The 21,064-nt window shown below is 40.3% G+C and overlaps 1 protein-coding gene across 1 annotated transcript; it reads left to right on the top strand.

The window, feature by feature from the left end:
• The first annotated feature begins 801 nt into the window (after window positions 1-801).
• Window positions 802-20,317, top strand: ACTR2 (actin related protein 2). Its single transcript, XM_053460963.1, has 9 exons — window positions 802-1,020; window positions 7,198-7,308; window positions 9,278-9,493; window positions 10,477-10,549; window positions 13,544-13,680; window positions 14,285-14,434; window positions 16,466-16,611; window positions 17,195-17,327; window positions 18,266-20,317. Exons 1-9 carry the CDS (start codon window positions 973-975, stop codon window positions 18,434-18,436), a joined length of 1,185 nt encoding a protein of 394 aa, XP_053316938.1. The 5' UTR covers window positions 802-972; the 3' UTR covers window positions 18,437-20,317.
• Window positions 20,318-21,064: the final 747 nt, after the last annotated feature.

The following is a 21,064-nucleotide window of genomic DNA, read 5'->3' as shown; positions in this document are numbered from 1 at the left end:
ACATAAATGCTACATATTTTTATTTAGATACCTTATATTTATATCATCCAAGCTTAGGAAAAGATGGGAATGGCATCAGTTTGTTTTGAATTTCTTGAAATCTGTTCAATGATTGGGATCTGCATCCCTTCAGCCCGAAAGCCTCAAGAAACCAATCAGAGTTAAGCTTTGATTTTTAAATGACACTTGGTTTCTTTTTTTATCTGAAATACAAGGCATCTTGTAACATTAACACCACATATATAAAGCGTTTACCGGCCCTCAAAATACGGCTCAGTCTCCTTACACTGCTCAACTGCAATTAAGATGGCAGCAAGAATGCTGTTCACTATTCTCTCTCTACCCCACCCTAAAGAGCTCCAAACAGGACACGGCTAGTGGTCTTCCGCAGGCGCCATGTTTGATTTGGGAACGTAAACCATAGTTAAATAAATTAGGTACCATGAAACTGTGTGGATAAGAAAAACGGGTGACGTTACACGCGGCTAGGTTACCCTCCACACATTGCGTAGTATTAGTGTTTCGTGGTTACACTTAGCTTCAATATCTAATAGCTTTTTTTAATAATGCATGGGTATAAGTGCAAGTACTCTCTTCATTTAGGATCACCTTATAATGTGATTTGTGGATATTGGGTAATTATGAACGGAAAGAGTACAAGGCAACAACGATGCGCCTGTGTTTTTGCCCATAGTAAAAATGGAGTCTCCAAGCCCAACTCAGTATGAATGAGCTTCCGGCCCACCTCCTCCTCCCACCATCCAGCGTTTCCGCTCGCCCACTCTTTCCGCACGAACCCCTGCCATAACCTGATTGGCCCGTCGGACGGAGGCCGCGAGCGCACAGACACATCACGTGTCCTTACCTACCGGAGGAGAAGGAGCTTGTGGTGCTGCTGTCTGGGCGGGGGACGCACTTCCGGTGTAGTGAGTGACTGAGAGCTCAGGGGTTCCAGCTGAGGGCGGCAGGAACATGGACAGCCAAGGCAGGAAGGTGGTGGTGTGCGACAACGGGACTGGGGTAAGAGCTGAAGCCGGCACCGTCTTTGGGCGTTGGTTGACACCCGGTAGTAGAGCGCTCACTGCTCAGCCCAATCCCTGACAGCCTCTATGCATTGTTCGTTCAAATGCGTCGTGTTTTCGTGCAATTTCCTGACAGCGGTTCGCTGAGTATCGCTGTAAGGCGGTGGGGAAGGTGGGTGCGGCGTGCGGGGGAAGGAGTGATGCCCTATTGCCCTGGTGGAGAATCGCACGGCTTGTGTCAGTGGCCCTGTCACCTCGTACATCTGGGGAGTGTAGAGCGCGCCTTTGCCGCGGTGCGTTATACATGTGTCTAGGTGTGTTCTTTTACCGCCCCTCTGTTAAACGCTGGCAGTTTAGGGGTTAACTTCCTCCTCGGGTGGGTAAGAAGCTGCAGGCCCCAGCCTGATCAAAGGCATTTCGTGCGTTGGGATGTGTTGAGCTGGAAGGAATGTCCTACTCATGCCGGGCTTTGCACGAATGTGTCCCCTTTTTCAGAGTTGGATTTGCGTTATTATGAGGCTTATGACAGTTCTGGCAGATATGCTTCTAATCAAAGGGGCTGATTGGCTGTTGGGGGCCCCCTGTGGAGAGCGTGACTCACAAGGAAGATGGGTTCCTGGTCTGATTTCTAAATTAGAGCAATGCTATAAAAATAAGCCATATGATAGAATGCATTTGGGAATTAAAAGATCTTTTGCTTTTAGATGGCTTTTGCGGGTGGATCACAGTCCTTCCTGGTTGCGAGGGAATCTGGCGTAAAGGTGTCCATTTAATGACTTCACTCTAATCACTACGTGAAGCTTTTGGCTGTTTTAACAGCGCGGGTTCTCTTGAATCGGTTTTAAAGTTTGGTTATTTAATCTATTCAGTCCCCCCTGAATCCCATTGACATATGTAGACTGTAAGCTTGCGAGCGGGGCCCTCTCTGCCTAACGTGTTGTTGTCTTTGTCAGTTCTAGTTTTGTCTGATGCCTTGAATGTATGTACTGGAAGAAACGCTGCCGAAATTGTTGGCGCCATATTAATAAAAACACACTAAGCGTGGAGATGATGTGGATTTTGATGTCTGCAAGCTTTCCATGATCTAGTTTAGAAAGTCGGGGCTATTGTTCTGCTATCTGCAGGACCGTAACCAGTTTGAGAAAACAGTCTTCCTGCTACTAGAGAGGAAGTAAAGTCTATGCAACAAACTCATTTTGCAATATAGGCTCTTTGTTTTACTTACAAGCATTCTACTTGAAACATTTTTAACCCATACTTCTCATATCATCTACTTCCCTTCCACGCTGGAGATCCTGCTGTCCTTGATCGTTTCGGATTGTCTAACTTAAACCTTCGCTAGGTTCGTGTAACTAGGCAGTCCGAAAACAACTCTTGTTGTAGGGTTTGGAAAATGTTTGTTACTCTCATTACTTATATACAGAGTACCACAAATGTACTGACAATACCAAGCTGTGAAGTTACTGAATGATGCTGTGATTACGATGACGTGCCTTTGTTTAGATGGCTCTGCCAGCATCCTGAAAATAGCTTTTGGAAATCCTCCTGCTGCCCATGAGCCTTTATTATCCCACCGATCAGGCACGCTTCACGCCAGCTAGCATGGGTTGGACTCTTTCCTTTTATGTATTTCTGTTTTTTTCTCAAGTATAGTTTTTAACACGTCTTGTGCAATAAAATGACAGCTGGCATCTCTGGATGTATCAAGTACCATGAAAGAATGGTACCTACAGCTTATGTGGATTTGTCCAGTCCTGATACCCAGCATCGTGTTTAAATGCATCTTTGTTTTTATGGTGCTCATTTTTTTTTTATATCTATATATTCTGTGTGATAACTCTAAGTTAGGCAGACTCCATCTATTCATCATTGCTTTTTAAAGCACAGAAGTAAAAGAAAAAAACTTTATGGAAATAGTTGAGTCATCTTTCCTTTCTTGTAATTCTGCAGATTTGTCAATTCCCCACAGATCCACACTGTTTGGCCCAACGCTGATGGTCCCCTGCCAGCCCACTGTAACCCATTCCATCTGATTCGGGAGGGAGGCTGCATTCTAAATAAAGCTTGCAAGCCATAAATGTTTCTTGTTGATGTAAGAAGTGCACATCTGGATATGTAGCCGTGATGTCTGGTGGAAGAATGATTTTCTTTGTCTGCGATGTATTTGCATTTGGTTTAATATGTGTTATGTCAGCAGATGAGCGGTTACAAAAAAAAAAAAAAAAGTTAAGAGTAAGTAATAGACATAGCTAGAGGTTTAGTCTTTTTTATTTATTTTATATATTTTTTTTAACCAGTTGGAATGTCTTAAGTTCACCAGAAAATCCTTCATGTACTTCACTTGTTACATTTCATATTTCTCTATACCCAAACTGTTACATTGATGTGAGTCTTCACTCGCTCTCGTCCAATGGCTTTCCTCCCTACCCGAGACCTGGCTTCCAAGGCCACCCCACCTACTCATCACTCTTCCAAGTTCAACTTTGTGTGGCATTCATTGAAGAAATACAGCACTGGGACAATTAATATGCTTTTATGTTCCTGTCTGTTTAGTTGAAAACCTAGGAAAACAGTGTTTTAGTTTACAGTAAGGAGACTAAGCATTTTGCCGTCTCTCTGTGTACTTATGAGCAGTCTTCTACCCTCTAAACAGATGGAGACAAATATATACGGTGAAGATATCGGTGCTCACACACTGATAAATAACTGTGATTTTGCATGTGTAAATGATGAGGTCTTCTGCAGCTATTCCTCTATCTGTGCCATTACGTAAAATGTGAACATACACCCCCAGCAATGTCTTTGGTTCTCTTTAACCCAACGATTCAAGGGAGCATACTCTCTAAATCACGATATTTCCACATTAAAAATGAACATGCTCAGTGTTGGGGTGTCTGTATTCCCAGACTTTGGTCCTCTTTCTCCCAAACTCAAAGACCTTAAGAAAGGATGTCTGGGTAGTTCTTCCTGTTTTTGAAGTTGCTTATCTTGGAGGCTTTATTTTCCAAGGGGGGGGGGGCAGGTAGACATCTGACACGATCTGGGTAACTCTGAATGTGACGATTTACCATTGTGTTTTTACTCAGGAACCAGAAAGCTTCTAAAACGTTACTGATCCTGACAAGCCTTTCCAAAAACACTGTAAATACATACTTTTAATAAACATTAATGCAGATTATTTATTATACACAATGCTCGTTTAGCTTCATTCAAAAGGGGTTTATTCACTAAAGGGAATGTTGAGTAAGAGTTTTATCTCAATCACTATTTTGAAGTGGCACTCCAGTGAGCTTTGGCTGTAGAAAGAGCTTGGTTGGCCCTGTATCATGTATAGTTAAATCAGTGAGTATCTTCAAATGATGCATTATATATAGTCCACCATGGGCTATAGTTGCTATTGTTTGCCTTTCATGAGGAAGAGTGACGTGAGAGAAGTAAAACACAAGCTGCCCTGCCAACTCTGCGTTTAGTGAGTAAACCCCAAATAGCGCACTCCGATCAGGATAAAGGTGTAAGTGTCCTGGTCAAGTCTAGCTTATCATTATGCGCTGGACTATTGATCCTTTTTACCATTGATTATGGACATTTTCTCAAATGCAGAAGTAAATTTTTGAGCTGCAGCAACTAATCTCATTCTTCACCACAAACACGGTGATGCAGACTATCCACACCCTTTCCTTTCCAGATCTGAAGGTAGACCTTTACACACACAGTCTATTAATGACACTCCGTGCTTTGTCCTTCTTTCCCCTCAATCTTGCTTGGAGTATGAATGGTAAGCTTATTTTTGAAGGTGCATTAGATGCCCTGCATAACTGTGGCTTAATAAATGGGAAATCTTTACTGTTGGTGTTCGCAAGGAACCTCCCTTCCCCCATCTTGAGTGTCGCATCCAGTTTCCTACAAGCTTTACTTTCTGTTGTAACCTGCCCAGATATTCTCGTGGAATTCCACCCTTACTCTAACCCTGCATAACCTGATAGTATACTGATAATGCCGGGCGCCACGGCTTAGCACTCCTAGTAGATCATTTATTCAAACTATCTGTTATATGTATACATACATACATACATACATACATACATACATACATACATATTTCTTTTTCAAAATGTTTTTTTATTGAGCAGCTGCACATAGGTGTATCAGACAGAGATCATTTGTAATTTGAAAAGCCTTTAGACCAAGACTGAACAAATGTTTGTGGTTTTATATTCTATATGTAAGAATTAGGAAATAGAAGATACTACATCAGTTGAAAACAATACTCAACTGCAATGTGCATACTCCTAGTGTGTGTGTGTGTGTGTGTGTGTGTGTGTGTGTGTGTGTGTGTGTGTGTGTGTGTGTGTGTGTGTGTGTGTGTGTGTGTGTGTGTGTGTGTGTGTGTGTGTGTGTGTGTGTGTGTGTGTGTGTGTGTGTGTGTGTGTGTGTGTGTGGTCATTCAGTTCACACCTGTAATTTATTCTTTACTAATGCCCATGGAACCCATCTGTTAAAAGTTTTACCTTCTCTTCACATCTCACTGAACCACTAGAAAGGCAAAATTGAAGTCCGAGTTTGGCCCGTTGGTGTCACCTGGAGCCCCGCAGCTAAGTCTCCCTTGGAAGATTCTACACCGGGGCGCAGTACTTGCTTAGCATGGCAATATGTCGCCTTTTATATTTTGCAGATCTGTAAACATGCCATTTGTGCCTTATCAATAGAACGAACTGGCGCCGGATACACAATTTATTGGAATAATTATATAAAGTAAAACAGCAAACTATTATATATTATAAGTATTTATATGAACATGAATGCTCTATGAAAATACTGAAAAATAATCAAAATGAATGATTAGCCAGCCATCTTGGTAGGTAATCTTCAGTAAAAGAAAAATGTGTATTAAAAAGAAAAAAAACTAATTCCTTATCACACATTAAAAGGTTTAAGTATGACTACTTAATACAATAGAAATGTTAACACAAATTGATAGGCCCGGAAAGGTTCTTTACATGGACTCTCTTGGTTCACACGCAGACCCCTTAAGATACTATTTCTGAAACGTGTATCTTTCTTATAAACGTGCCATAGAATGCTTTTTGGCTGAAGATAAAATGCCAATTAAAAAAGAAAGCACGAGCTGCTTCCCCCCCTCTCGCTTTGTGTGTTTTAGCCGTCGTGACTCAGTAGGAAGTTACACCGCAGACTTCTGAAGTCTATATATGGTATAAGCGTTTTAACCAAAGAGTCATGTCGATGAGGAGTCCTGTTATTGGGCAGTTCCATGTTTCTAGCTTCTGAATATCTCGGCCCTTGTACAGCCCTTCTACCTGCATAGTACAAACACTCGGTAAAATGTAATTAGAGTAATCACGCTTGGGGAAAACAATGGTAAGGCAGCCATGCCTGGTACAAGTTTACACCTGCAGAATGGAGTACTTGAGTGGCGGATTTCAATCACAACTTAGGTATAACTATTAATATTATTTTACGTAATTTATTGTACGCCTGGTCTAGATTGGTAGTTTGGGCCTTTAGTCCGAACTGGCCTCTGCTAATATTATCTCCCCTTTTCCTCTCACACCTCCAAAAAATGGAGACATGGAAACATTCCCACCATGATTACCTGGCAGAGAGGTTGTTGCTGACAAAATGTTTTGTGGAGGGCAGTTTTTGGTACATACAGTTTGCACATTTTAATACACATCTTTAAATTGCCTGTGGTATATTCAGAAGGCTGGGGAAGTTGATATTCTTTGGAAATTACATTTCCAAATCCTACATTAATCTGTTCTGTGTTTATTTATATTTTCTTATCAATTAATGTGGCATAAAAGCAATCACTCGTGTTTATATCTCGGAGAAACCATCTTAACAGCATGTAACCATAATGTAAGGACAGAAAAATGCTCAAATAACGCTAGTTTTGCCTTCCTCTTGTACATTCCTGGGATAAAATAACTAGTGCACGCTGTAAGTAATTCTGATGCGTTACTTTCGTTCTGCTCAAAGCGTACCTAGCGTTAAAGAAGGACAAAAGTAAGGCTTCAGATTATACAGCTGCTAAAACGTGGCCACTAGATGTTTCTATGTTTTGGGTTCTTTTGCAGGATTTTCTTCAGATCGTTACTGTGACTACATTTGTTTATATTTAACCCCATTTTAACGTTTTAACCATCTTCTCTTCTAGTTTGTGAAATGCGGATATGCTGGCTCCAACTTCCCAGAGCATATCTTCCCAGCTCTGGTCGGGCGACCTGTCATCCGGTCTACAGCAAAAGTGGGAAACATTGAGATCAAGGTAACGGCACCGTCTAAGTGGGGGGAGAATTCAGTGGTTATTTGGGATAAATAATGGCAACCAAAAGTTTTAAATGAGCAGTACCAAAACGTGGTTACCAAGATTAAATGTTTATAACTACAAATTGCTTCCTTCAGTTATTACTGTGGAAACCGTGAGAATGTTCTCCTAAGTGTCGCGGTTGTAGTCTTGACTTACCAGTTTCCAACATCTTGTGATCGGTGTGATATTTCATGGCTATTTTTCTTTTCCTTTTTATATTTACTTCTAGTAGAATAAGAAAAAAATGGTAAGTGAAGTTGCGTCCATGAACATTGACCTCTTTTGCCTGATGAGGTCATGGGGCTTTGTGTGTTGAGCATTGGATGCTTTTACTGGACTGTAGATTGGTCTGTGATATGTTCCTGCATGTTTGTAAACAGGACACGGCGTGCCTAACTAATCCTTTGACAAAGGAAGACATGCCAAAGCTAGGTAGATGCATAACGATCAATGCGTAACCACAGACGCAATGAACATAATGTGCATATTCCATAAACCCCTTTCCAAAAGAACAAGTAACAGTCACAATGTAGTAGCTGTTTGGCTTCAAATATAGATCACAAATGATAGATTAAAATAGAAATAAAAGCTTTGGTAAAAGTGCATGTGTGACTATAGAAGTCCATAGCAGATAGAAGAGAGTTTTTGTGGCGCTTGGAGATGCATCTCTTTTCCATCACGGCATAACTAAGATCCTGAAGACCACATAATTAAGACAAATTTTAACACTTTAGTAAAATGTTAAATACACCTTTCTAATCCCTCATTGTCTGATTAGTAGTATTTCTGAGCTCCCACATAGCGCTGTTGTTGTGCGCTTTCAAATCAATAGGTCACGTTTCTCGCCATTAGCCAATTTTTGTACCAGGCTAAAGAGCAAAAAAACCGTTTAACCCCTTGAGTGCCAATAGAGTTGTGCACTGCGATGTATTCAAACAGTCGGACTCGTTTGTTTGGCGATTGTCCCCCTGAAGGTTTACTATTGTGTAGTTTCTCTACAAGTAATTTGTTTAGACGGCTTATTTTGCTTTATTATCCTGCAGAAAGGCCTCTACGGCAAAATGCTGTTTTCAATTTACAGTTGGGATGGGTACAAGATTGTTTTGCATCATACATGGCAGGCGCTGCAAGTGTCTGCAAGACAGAAATCTGTTCTGTTCTATATAGATATAAGTAGATATGGTCATACCTGTGAGCTTTGGAAATGAGCTGACCCTGAAACCCATGACTTATTAACCCTTTAATATACTTTTCTATATAGTGACTTACCAGGTGGCTATTGTACTGGTTCTCGAGGAAATGCTGCTCCCTCACAAGTACTCTTCCAATACTTTAGTTGCAAATCACTTTCAAAAGCAGGGGTTGAAGCCAGTTATTTAACGCCAATCTTGTTTTTCTTATAATTTAAGAATCTTTTTAAATTTTCTTCTTCTTCTTCCCCAAAAAAGACTTGATGACTAATCAGTATGCATGATTTTGTCCTCAAACCGTATTAACATTTCCCCCTGAGTTTTGCTAATGTTTTGATGTACGTGTAATATTCATATGTTCAAATTACTCAAAAGAAATACATTGTGGATGTATGTTTTGCTGTTTGTAGGTAGCTCGTGACATAGTCTAATGTAGGAAGTGTGTGCCCGTTTTCTCCTTAAACTTCATGGGCTCTGAGGAAACAGTCCTAAAAATCCAATTGCTTAATTAAAAGAAGCAAACGCATTAAGGTACAAGACATTACTGAAATAATGTGGTTGCGGAGGTTCATGTGATGTGTGCCGTTTTTTAATATTTGTAGCGTTTCATAATGAGTGTTACAAATTTTACGAATCCCGTTAGTTGCACAAAAAAGCAAATCGGCTGCTGGCACGCAGTCCGTAGGAACACGTTGATCCATTTACCTGTTTGTAATGGTTCCTTTCCTTCATTTTAGGATCTTATGGTTGGAGATGAAGCGAGTGAATTACGCTCAATGCTTGAAGTGAACTATCCCATGGAAAATGGCATTGTGCGGAACTGGGATGACATGAAACACCTCTGGGACTACACCTTTGGGCCCGAGAAACTGAACATAGACACTAGAGATTGTAAAATCTTACTTACAGAGCCTCCGATGAACCCAACAAAAAACCGCGAGAAGATTGTAGAGGTGAATTTAACTTTTGCATTAGTGTAAAGTCTTGCTCTCCTCCTTGTCATTGACATTATTCTACTCTCGCATCAGATGAATTGTTGATGTTAATTTGCGTTCAAGAGGGTATAATATCTCCAAGGAAAGCGTTGGAAGGTGCGATTGAGCAGCAACCTATTTGTGTGACCATGATGTGCCATTAGCAGTTGTGATTTTGCCCGAAACTGTGATCAGACACCTATCCTAGCACATGGTTAGCTTGCGTTTGTCGCTGGCAGTACGCTTTTATTATCTGATAATGCAAAGGCTCAGTTCCTTGACAAGCAATCTCACATCTAACATTGTACATCGGTGTCCATTAAAATGAAGATGATGCTTTTCTTTGCCTCACTCCCCCTCCCCAAAGTAAATGTGTGGGAAGAGTATAAGGGAAAGACTAAATGTTCTAATCTGATGCAAATCTCAGAAGCCACATAATGCCTAAAAATAGAACTTCCAAGTTATTTTAGTAAACGTGGGTTTTCCACAAATCTTAAGAAACATTCAAGCTTAATTTAGTAAAATTATGTAATTTGGAAAAAAAATAGGGTTTAAAACTTATGAATACATAAAAATAATTTGGGACCCAAAAAAGCTAAGATGCTCATCATTGCCGAAAGTGAAATCACCTTTTCGGTACTTTATTACTGAATAAACTTCCACTGTCACCAGCTGTCTGTTCGCTGTCTGTTTCTGGATGACATCCAGCACTTACATTAGCCGTGCTTTGCAGATCTGAGCTCATGCCCTTCATTCCTATACTCGCTTGCTACGAGAATTAGTTTGCCATCACTTTTTAACATGTTAAATATGTGCCTCATAGAGGTATGCATACAAGCTCTATTTTTATTACCGTTAGATGTTCGGTGTAAACTAATATAATTTTGATTTTTATCTTTAATATCAGAACCATGTATGTAACAAATTCCCCTTTTTTTTTTCTTCTTCTTTCTTACATGTAGGTTATGTTTGAGACATACCAGTTCTCGGGTGTTTATGTTGCTATACAGGCTGTCCTCACATTATATGCACAAGGTAGGTAATATGTTTTAATAATGTTTGTCTTCACACATGGATTTTATTGGTGAACTAACATGTAGATAACGCTTAAGCCATTCTGTCTTGCATTGTGATTTATGCTTATATTAGTTTCAATATATCTGTACCTTGGGGCTGTTAGATTTCGTGTGCAGTTTGCCTGGAAGCAGCTAATCAGTGGCAGGAAAGTGCACCATTGAAATCAATGGGAATTTTTTTTTTTTTTTTCTTTAAATGTATGGCTCCCACCCTCCTTACCTTAACTTTAGTTTTGCAGCGTTGATGTAGATGCGGCAGACGTGACCTCCACTTCCTGCACCAGTCTGCCTCATCTACATCAATGTTGAGAATCAAGAATCCGGGGGGAACTAAAGTTTTTTCCTGCATTGCCTGCGGACCACATTTTCGATGGACTGCGCTACCAAAAGCGCTCTGCAGTTTTCTGATCTGGTCTTCCCGACTCCCTGGAGAAGGCAAAATGCTAAATCCCGATTTATAGGCCGCACCCCCACTTTAAAGATTTAATTTATGGGGGGAAAGTGTGGCCTATAATCGGGCCAATACGGTATATCGTGTGCTAGAATAGCTGGGAGTGTTGAAAAGGGGCAAATGCATGGGGGGGACTTCTTCAAACCCCCCCCTCAATGCATTTGTAAGGGGAAGGGCGCCTTGAAAATGTATATATGCATATGGTGGCTGGAGTGTCCTTTTAAATAGATATATATACCGTATTGGCTCGAATATAGGCCGCACTTTTTTCCCCCACTTTAAGTCTTTAAAGTGGGGGTGCGGCCTATATTCGGGGTCTAGTGCCCGACGCCCGGGACATGCAGTCCCGGGCGCCGGGCAGGCAGCGGGGTTAGGATACAGATCCCCCGCAGCGGTGCAGGGGACCTGCATCCTACTCTCGGATCCTCAGACAGCCTCCCCTGCCAGCACTTTCCACGGGGGGGGGGGGGTGCCGGCACGGGAGGTTGTCTAAGCGCATCGTCTGGACGGTCACCGGCTGCAGCGATGCGGGTAAACAGCCTCCGGGTTGTTTACCCGCATCGCCACAACCGGTGACCGTCCACACGATGCGTTTTACCTCTGCCCCCAAGACTTACCGGAGCAGACTCCCGGGTGTCTTGCGGGGCGCCGGCGGGGGACATCTACGCGATACGCGTATACAACTTCCGGTTGTATACGCGTATTGCGTAGATGCCCCCCGCCGGCCCCGCAAGACACCCGGGAGTCTGCTCCGGTAAGTCGGGGGGGGGCAGAGTGGCATATCTCGGCGGGGGGAGGAGGACAGTGGCAGCATATCTCGGGGGGGGGACAGTGGCAGCATATCTCGGGGGGAGGAGGACAGTGGCAGCATATCTCGGGGGGGGAGACAGTGGCAGAATTTTTTTTTTTTTTTGGTGCTTTTTTAAAGAAAAAAACTTTTTCTTTAAAAAAGCACCAAACTTTTAGGGTGCGGCCTATATACGGGGCTGGCCTATATCCGAGCCAATACGGTATATCTATTAGTAGGTTGATATTTTTCAGTTGCACATGATCTTCCGCTAGCAAAACATAATCTAAAAGTATTTAAAAAGCATACTGCAAAGCGTCGTCCAGAAATGGCATTTCACTTAATGTTTACAGAATACTACTTTAACTACATAGTCTCTGAATAGCAATGGCGGTATATAAAATGTTTTCATATCTCCAACATAAGTCAGAAATATCAGCTGCATACTTGCGCGTCGGAGCGCAGACATGGTAGACATCTGATGCATTTGCAAGACAGTTGAGATTTGGGGCAGAAAACCATAGTATAGTAACCGTGCACGTTCTCCAATAAACGTTTTCTCATCCTCAAAATCTATACAGATTGCAGCTTGAAATCCAGGAAACCGAGGAGATTGTCGTCACCTTAATGTTCCCTTGTGACTTGTAAACCTACATCTCAAATATGGACTTTGACTTGTTTGCTGTTACATTGTTGTATTGTGATTAAATGACTTTCCTTCTGTGGCTGGGCAGGTCTCACAGATTCTGGGTCCTAGATCATGGGGAAAAATGCCTTCTCAACCCCAACAAATGGTTCCTTGACTGCTTATTCTTTCCTGCTCTCTTGCATAAATTGTTTTTGTTTGGTAATATTTGGAGTGTGTGCGGTGTTAGTCTTGCGCTGAGAAAACTAGCAAACTGTGTTGTACATAATGCAGACCTAGAGACACAATATATATATAATATATATATATATATATATATATATATATATATATATATATTATTTATTTGAAATGCTCTTTGTTGTACGCGCATCCATTCATTCTTATTGAATAATTGAAAAGGCTGATTTTTAATAGTGAATCAATCTATTGCTTTGTTCCTCGTAGTGGTGGTGAAGTGCGCTCGCCATTATTATCCAACATCCTCTGCGATCTGTTGGAATAGAACTTAACTAGTTCTTTCCTCTTTACAAAAGAATACAAAAAAGCAAAACATCCAGTTTCCGTAGCAACTGCAGACTAGTCCTGTGCAGCACTGAGCATGTTACCTTTTTGTATGAAGGTGTCCTGCCGCGCAAACACAAAGCCACAGCCGCTGTCACGTAGTTCTCGGGGCCAGGCCTGGCTTGATTGCTTTTGTTTTATTTCAAGCTCGCTCTTCAGAAACATGGCTGCTGTGGCCTCTGACTTCTGTGTGGGCCCAGCTGCATTGCTTTTGTCCTCTCAAATCTTAATCTGTGTATTTGAATGCAGTTATGCTATAGCAATCCATAGGCGTTTCCTACAGGGTCTAGTCCACAAACATGTTTATTATTTAATATATGAAGTGCTGTTTAGAGAGCTTAGAAGAGCGTAAACATTTCTTTCTTCACCATGGAGGCTTAGCTCCTGGAATAGCTGTTCATATAGTATTCCATGTGCAGATGAAAGGTCTGCTAATGCTTGCCGGTGGTATGCCATCTTCTCTTGTATACATATTCTAAATGGCTACGGCCTCTGCTTTATTTAGGCTTGCTGACTGGTGTGGTCGTGGACTCCGGAGATGGCGTCACTCACATTTGCCCAGTGTATGAAGGCTTCTCTCTGCCTCACCTCACCAGGAGACTGGACATCGCCGGCAGGGATATCACCCGCTATCTTATCAAGGTAAAAATGTCTCAAGCGCATTGTGTTTCAGATTTATTTGTCCTGGTGAATACTTTGTGCGCTAGAAGCACCCCCTACTTCTACCCAATAAATTGTGCTGCAGTTTGTCTTTGTTTGAAATATTCACTGCTTCCTCTGTTGCCTCGTAAAACAAAAATGGATTATGAAGTTTGAAACCACTGAAGAGGAACAGATTCTGTCTACAATAGGGATGGAACAGAACGCGCTTGTGCCACGAAGTCTGATATTTCTAAGGACTTTCTTGGCACAACTTGAGCTATCCAAGTGTTCATTGAAAGTAACTCGCAAACAGCTGAGGAAATGCAAGTCTATTACCTGCACTACATAATACTGTTCTATTGTTGCTATAAACTGCTACAATATTTAAAAATGTCTGAATTTGTGGGTACTATATAAATATTTTCATAAATGGAATTAACCGGTTTATCAGTACCTGGCTATCCAAGCTGAATGGGGTCCTGCTTTTTACAGGTCACTCTTAGCCAAAGATGAATCCCATGTCGTCGCTTATAATATTGCCCAGTTAATTTGAACTGAAATGTTTAATGCTGTTTATTAAATGGCCTTAAACTGTTGTCTACAGTTGCTTTTGTTGAGAGGATATGCCTTCAATCACTCAGCTGATTTTGAGACTGTACGAATGATCAAGGAAAAGCTGTGCTACGTTGGTTACAACATTGAACAGGAGCAGAAACTAGCTCTGGAGACTACAGTCCTTGTAGAGTCTTACACGGTGAGTTCCACAATGACCCTTTTATACTCCATATCTATCTGTGATTATTGGAGTGATACTGTGGTTTCCTTAAAAGCGTTCTTTAACCAGAGGTGTCTGGATACCAATGCCTGAATTCATTCTATTGGGGTGGTGTTGCATCAAAAGCTGCATTTTTAGTATTATTATATGTGTGATATATCCTCATTCCAAAAGCACATGGTCACAGGTGAGACCTATGGGCCTGGTTCAGACAATGGGGAGAGGGTGTGAGTTGAAAGGGTTAAAATCACCAGACTCCTGGGTACTTGTTACTATTCCCTGAAATCCCATCTGCACTACAATTCCCCTTTACCACCAAGACTATATGTGGGCATCTTAGGTTACCCCAACCGAATAATTAACCCTTTTGTAAAAAAGAATAATGAGTTCATATAGGATATCAAAGACCAGAGCTGATTAATTGAACGCTTAATCTGGAAAAAACAGCTTCACAGGGCTGAGTCATAAAAACAAGAATGGACATATTGAAATAAAGGCTACAAATTGGCAAAGCAGTCCATAAAATGGGAGAAACACGAGTAATAATGTGTGTGTGATAGCATGGTTGCTCTAAGTGATGTGCAGCATCAATACACAACCCACCTCAGAGCAGATGTCCCGGTACATTTAATAACACCCCAAGTCCAATTCAGGTGATATCTACTCATTCAGTTTATGGCCTAGGACTGGTGTTAAACCTTTAAGGAGTTGGATCCTCTGACTCAAAGACTACAATAAAATACACACTGGGATTAACCCTTTGCTTTGCCAGAGGCCTTGTATTTTCTGTCTTTAACAATAACATATTTAGACTTGTCCCCTTTTTACGTGTATTGTGGATGCACTTATTTAAAACTGTTCCCTATTATATGAGCGTTACCTGCTGTTCACTAGGCCATCTTGCATTGGACTTTATTATGGATCAGTTCACCCTGTCACTTTCCAAAAGCTGTAGTTTATTCCCTATCCCTATACTCGTATTTCTGGGGATAAAGCAAGACAGATTTATTATACATAAATTAAATGTTCGAGTAGAAAATAGGAATCCTAATTCACCAGTGAAACGCAAAACTGCAATCAGCCATCTCTGGCTTTCGCAAAGTTATAAAGCCGTCTGTTATTGGTTTTAGTTGGAGACTTTTTTTTGTTCTTTTTTTGATCTAGAGCTTGCCTTGAAAACAGAAACCATTAATGGAAACCGAGTCAGACAGAAAAAGGGAAATATTAATATTGAATAGTAATCTCAGGTGTCGTTTAAATAATGTTCCACACAAGCAAAAAATAAAATACAATTAGACTTTACTGCAACAGCATATCTGTTCTCAGCCATGCATTTATGGGCATCTTAATAGTTATTGAATAGTAAAAGCTTTGATGGTGCTGTATTAGCACTCCCCAAGGTACTTGGCAAAGTAGAGTGGATTTGTGAACCAAAGGCAAGATCAATCTAAAGAAATGGACCATGAAAGTGAATCTAATTGTTGAGACATTCTGAATTGGACATTTTTTTTCTTTTAATCTGATTATATTCACAATGTGTTTGGTTCTGTCAGACCTGTTCAGGCAGCTCTAAACTTTGTAATACCCTGCCCTAAATTAACACTTCTTTTTACCCAAATATTGGACCTAGAGTAAAATGCCTCTTCAATGACTAAGCACCGGAAGGTCATGGCACGCCGGCGCTCCATCATAGAAGCCCCAGCAGGGCTAAATGAAGACGGGGAGGGCTGACACGTGCCCGGCGTCTGGAACTGCACGTCCCAGGCATCGGGCGAAAAGAATTGCGCATCCCTGCGCTAAACCCTGATTATAGGCTGCACCCCCACTTTAAAGACTTAAATAAGGGGGGGAAATGTGGCCTATAATCAGGCCAATATGGCATATGGCAACAACATCAAGGTCCCTCTAACACCAGAGGGCATAGTAAACTTCCCTTTAATTAGGCCTTGACTCCTTCAAGTGTTTTGAGTAATAAAAAGCGACATTGTATTTTTTTTCACTTTATGACAGCTTCCAGATGGCAGGGTTATTAAAGTAGGTGGAGAACGCTTTGAAGCACCAGAAGCTCTGTTTCAGCCTCATCTTATCAATGTAGAAGGCGTTGGCGTTGCTGAGTTGCTGTTCAACACCATTCAGGCAGCTGACATTGATACTCGGTGAGATTTTATGTGCTTTTTTCTAATACCGGTACTGGCCGCTAATACTTGTTGTGTGTGATTGGACAAACCAATGTAATAAGAACCTTTTTTGTAGAAGAGAACAATATAAAGTTCAGCAATTTAATACAGATCTGACAATGAGTGGTATGGAAATTCCAAGGTCTCTTTTAGCGTGCCTTGCGTTAATATAAAAGGGGTTAATATAAAAGGAAGTACTTTCTTTTACAAATTTTGGGTTAAAGCAAGCGGTAAAATGCATTGGAGTCTGCAAAATGGATGCCAACATGGATTCAAAATAAAAATATCTAGGTCTAGACTCTTTGATGATAAAAAAGAATTTGGTTTTGGGGCACTTCGTGGAGACATGTTTCATACACTTAGAAAATTATCGTTTTCCTACAGCATTGGATATTATAATTTATTGTTTTATATAGGGCTGTACAATCACACCTGTGATTTATGCACAAGTGGGAAACATACTCAAGGTTCTACTGTACTTTTGAAATTGTAACACGAATGCCTCACGAAGGCCACGGCAATAGTTATTTTACGTTTGTTGTATCTTGCTCCCTATCTGCAGACCTGAGTTCTACAAACACATTGTGCTATCAGGCGGCTCCACTATGTACCCAGGCCTGCCATCCCGTCTGGAACGAGAGCTCAAACAACTGTACTTGGAGCGCGTGCTAAAAGGAGATGTTGAAAAATTATCGGTAAGACTGCAAAAGAGTTCTTGGTTCTCCTATTAATTATGGCATCAATACTACTGTCCTCTTATAAGGATCCTGTGAAGGTGAATGTGCCAGGCCGTTCCAGGTGAATGTGCAACATACAGCCTAAGATGGAAAATGTCCACCAGAAAGTATTCTATAAATGTTTTAGCATTCTTAAATGTCAGTGCTTCCACACACTTTTTTAGTGGGTGTTGTAGAAAACATTTAGGCTTTATGTTGAATGTCATTTTGCACTCCAAATACCGAAACTGCAGAAGACCATAATGTCCTTTAACTTTGAAGATCAGCAGTTCCCATATTCGTCACAAGAGGGCGAAGGAGTATTTTTAACATAAAATTGATGTCTAGAGAAACAGGAATGTGGCAAATTAAGTTTGGATGCAAATTATTAATTGAAGAAATAAATGTTCAGACTTAGACACCGGTATTTTCTTTTTTCTTAAATAAAAAGTAAATGTCTGTACTTTTGCCACTTTCTAAAGATTTTTTTTAAGCCAAGATTATAGAGGATATCATGCTTAGTAGATTACAATAGTGAATTTGTTGGGTCACATACTCTTGTCACCTTTTAAACAAAAACTGCCACAGGAAGAAGGATGTGTGTCGGGATACTATTGCCTTGTCTGGCAAATTATGTTGACAACTATGACGAAAGTGCCATTATTATACTTGTACCTTGGTATGCAAACTACTAGAATGAGCTCATTTTAAAGTGTTTTAATATACAAAATCCACTGCTGGGGACTAATCGACAAACACACACACGCACGCTAAGATGTTCTTGTTCATAAAGGACCAACTTGTCACTTTTTATAACAGGTGCCCCCTGATGGTAAACACACTGCACGCTGTCTGCATACTCTAACATTGAGGTCTTGAATAATAATAATTAAAACTGGCCGCCTCCTGTGTTTCAGAAATTTAAGATCCGTATTGAAGACCCACCCCGTCGTAAGCACATGGTATTCCTCGGAGGAGCAGTCTTGGCAGACATCATGAAAGACAAAGACAACTTCTGGATGACTCGTCAAGAATACCAAGAGAAGGGAGTGCGTGTGCTGGAAAAACTTGGTGTGACTGTCCGATAAAGTGAACTGCCAACTCCCAACGCTTCTCTAAAGCTTTCCTAATTTCCTTTATTGCCAATCTTTGAACTCATTCAGCTACATGACTCGGAAAGGCCTGTCTGTGCCCTTTTGACCTACAAGGTCAGATTTTTGTCCCGTTTCCTGGGGGTGAGCTTTGTTTTAAATGTTTCTTAATGTGGCTAAATTTGACTATTTAAATTGCCCATAACTTTAAAAACACAAAGCTCTAGTAACAGAGCCTATCTGCTCCATTGTCTGTTCCCAGTAGGCATTTGGCTAATTGCAGGCTTTTTTCCCCTTAGTGTGCTGCTTTAAGGCTGCTAGCTTTATTCTTTGGTTAGTCAGTGGTTTCCCTTTATAACCATTAAAAAAATGTAAAAAAACCAATATAGCAGTTTTTAGCACCACATATTTCACCACGATTTCACTCTGCTAACTTTGCTGCGCTTCCATGCTATCCTTGCAACTCTACACAAATTATACCATAAACTTGGGAAAAAAAGCCAATGTGTTTTCAATTTGGAAGAAACCCCTCCAGTAAGAACCAGAACTGCAGCACTGAACGACTTCTTACATTCTTTATAAAGTACTTTTTATTATTGTTTTCGGCTTTTAATCTTGGGACGATATGGTACATTTCCTTTATAATATAGTGTAAATTGGGCAGATATTTCTCCTTTCCTTTTTTTGTCTTCTATTAACAAAGCACTTGTGCACGTGATCAGGTCATTTGTGAACTAGCTTCTTATGGCTCATTCCCGAAAAAAAAAAAGTAAACAGGTGGTAAACATGTACACAATTTATTTCTAAATATAAGAGAAATCATATCTATAAAGCCTCGTTAAGTGTATTTTTTTTCCTTTTAGCGCTAGTCTTTCCGTGGGAAGCACTTTAGTTTGCAAAACTTTTCCCCCCTGTATTTCTGTGCCAAGCACGCTCTCTACTTTTCACGAAGACCTTTCTCATCGCCCAACGAAGAGCATTAGATCAATGAATGTGGAAGGGGTCGGCTGACTATCTTATAATCAAATTGTTAAAAGATACCAAGAGTTTGTTCCAGAACTAGGGTTGTAAGCTATTTTTTTTTTATTTTTCTTTACCTCGTATGGTGGTAGTTTACAGAAGTGTGTAAAACAGTCTTGTGTTGCACTTTCAGTAGTGATACAGTGAGTAACTTTCATTTTCTTTTCCAAATCTGCTTGTGGATTGAGTTTTTTTAATTTAAATGCAAATGAACTCTGCTCAGCCATCTTGGATTTAAAGGAAATCGTGGCGTTTGTAGAACCTTAGTATTTACCAGAAATACTGTACAAATAGCGTGCAAATTATACACGTTTACAGGTTTTATGAAACTAAACGGTTAGGCCGTTCAGCGCCTCATAGGTTCATCTTTCTGGGTTTTGTGTACAGGATTTAACATAAATAGTTGTTCTCCAAAAAGGGGTGAAATTCATTTTGATGAAAGAAAATCACCAACCCTTTTTATTTATATTTTGGGCACTTTTTTTCAAAAGCTGATAAAACCCAGTGTCCACTTTGCCCACCGTCGGTTTTAAGAGAAATCCTTCTCGCAAGTGATTTTAATCATAAAAGTTTTGTATGCATAGCAGTCCTTTTCTCTAATCCTCCAAACGGCTTTCTGCGAAGCGCTGCATAACCTGTACTGTAACACTTGGATTGCTGAATGAGGTAAACGGGTCCGATACAAACATGGATAGCGATCATGTTTCTTTTTCTTCCCCTATGATAAAAGTAACAGGGCATACAATATCCTTGGTGACGTTTTTTGCTTTTTTTAAATTTTTTAAATTCTTTATTTCTATGTCTTTGAAATTGAGGTAATTTTTGAACTAATTTGAAATAAATTGGTCATTCTCTCTGGACAGTGTCATCATTTCTCACTTGCAGTGTAATGATTTCTATGATAAAAGCTACTTTTTAAAGGTGTGTGTGTGTGTGTATGTATATATATATATGTGTGTGTATATATATATATATATGTGTATATATACATACATACATACATACATGCATACATACATACATACAAATGCAACAGCACATTACATGATGCTGACATCTATTTTCCTCCTAGTTCTGGTATACAGGGAGTTAAACTCTCTGAGGATTTCCCATATCCCTTATCTATGTGCTTTTAGTATAAAACTCAGCGAGAATAAGTCGACGGTTGCTCCTTTTAATTAATTTTGGTATTAAGGATAGTTGGGGGGGTTGATAAAAGATCTGTTTGGTTTTTTTAATAAACTATATTTAGACTAGATAGGCTGAATGGTTCTCATCTGTTGTCCCTTTCTGTGGTTCTATATTGCTTTGCACACTTTAAGTTGGTAAAACTAATAATTCTAGAAAAGTCTGGCCATTCCACAGTGCTAGGGCTGGTATTTCTGGGACTTCACTTCAGCAGAGTAGGTGAGGGAACTCCTTTAAAGCAATCTGTGTAGAATCAAATTGTGTAATGGTAAAAATGCAAAAAAAGGTTTAAGGTTTTGTGTTTAAAAACCACGTAAGCATTGTAATTTTTCTTAGGAGCACAAACACCCCCTTTTTTATAAAATAATTTAGATGGAGGACAGGTACAAAAGTAGTATAGATTGTGAGTAAAAATTT

This window comes from Spea bombifrons, chromosome 3 (assembly GCF_027358695.1).
Source record: "Spea bombifrons isolate aSpeBom1 chromosome 3, aSpeBom1.2.pri, whole genome shotgun sequence".
NCBI lineage: Eukaryota > Metazoa > Chordata > Amphibia > Anura > Pelobatidae > Spea > Spea bombifrons.
This window is presented reverse-complemented; position numbering and strand designations above follow the sequence as displayed.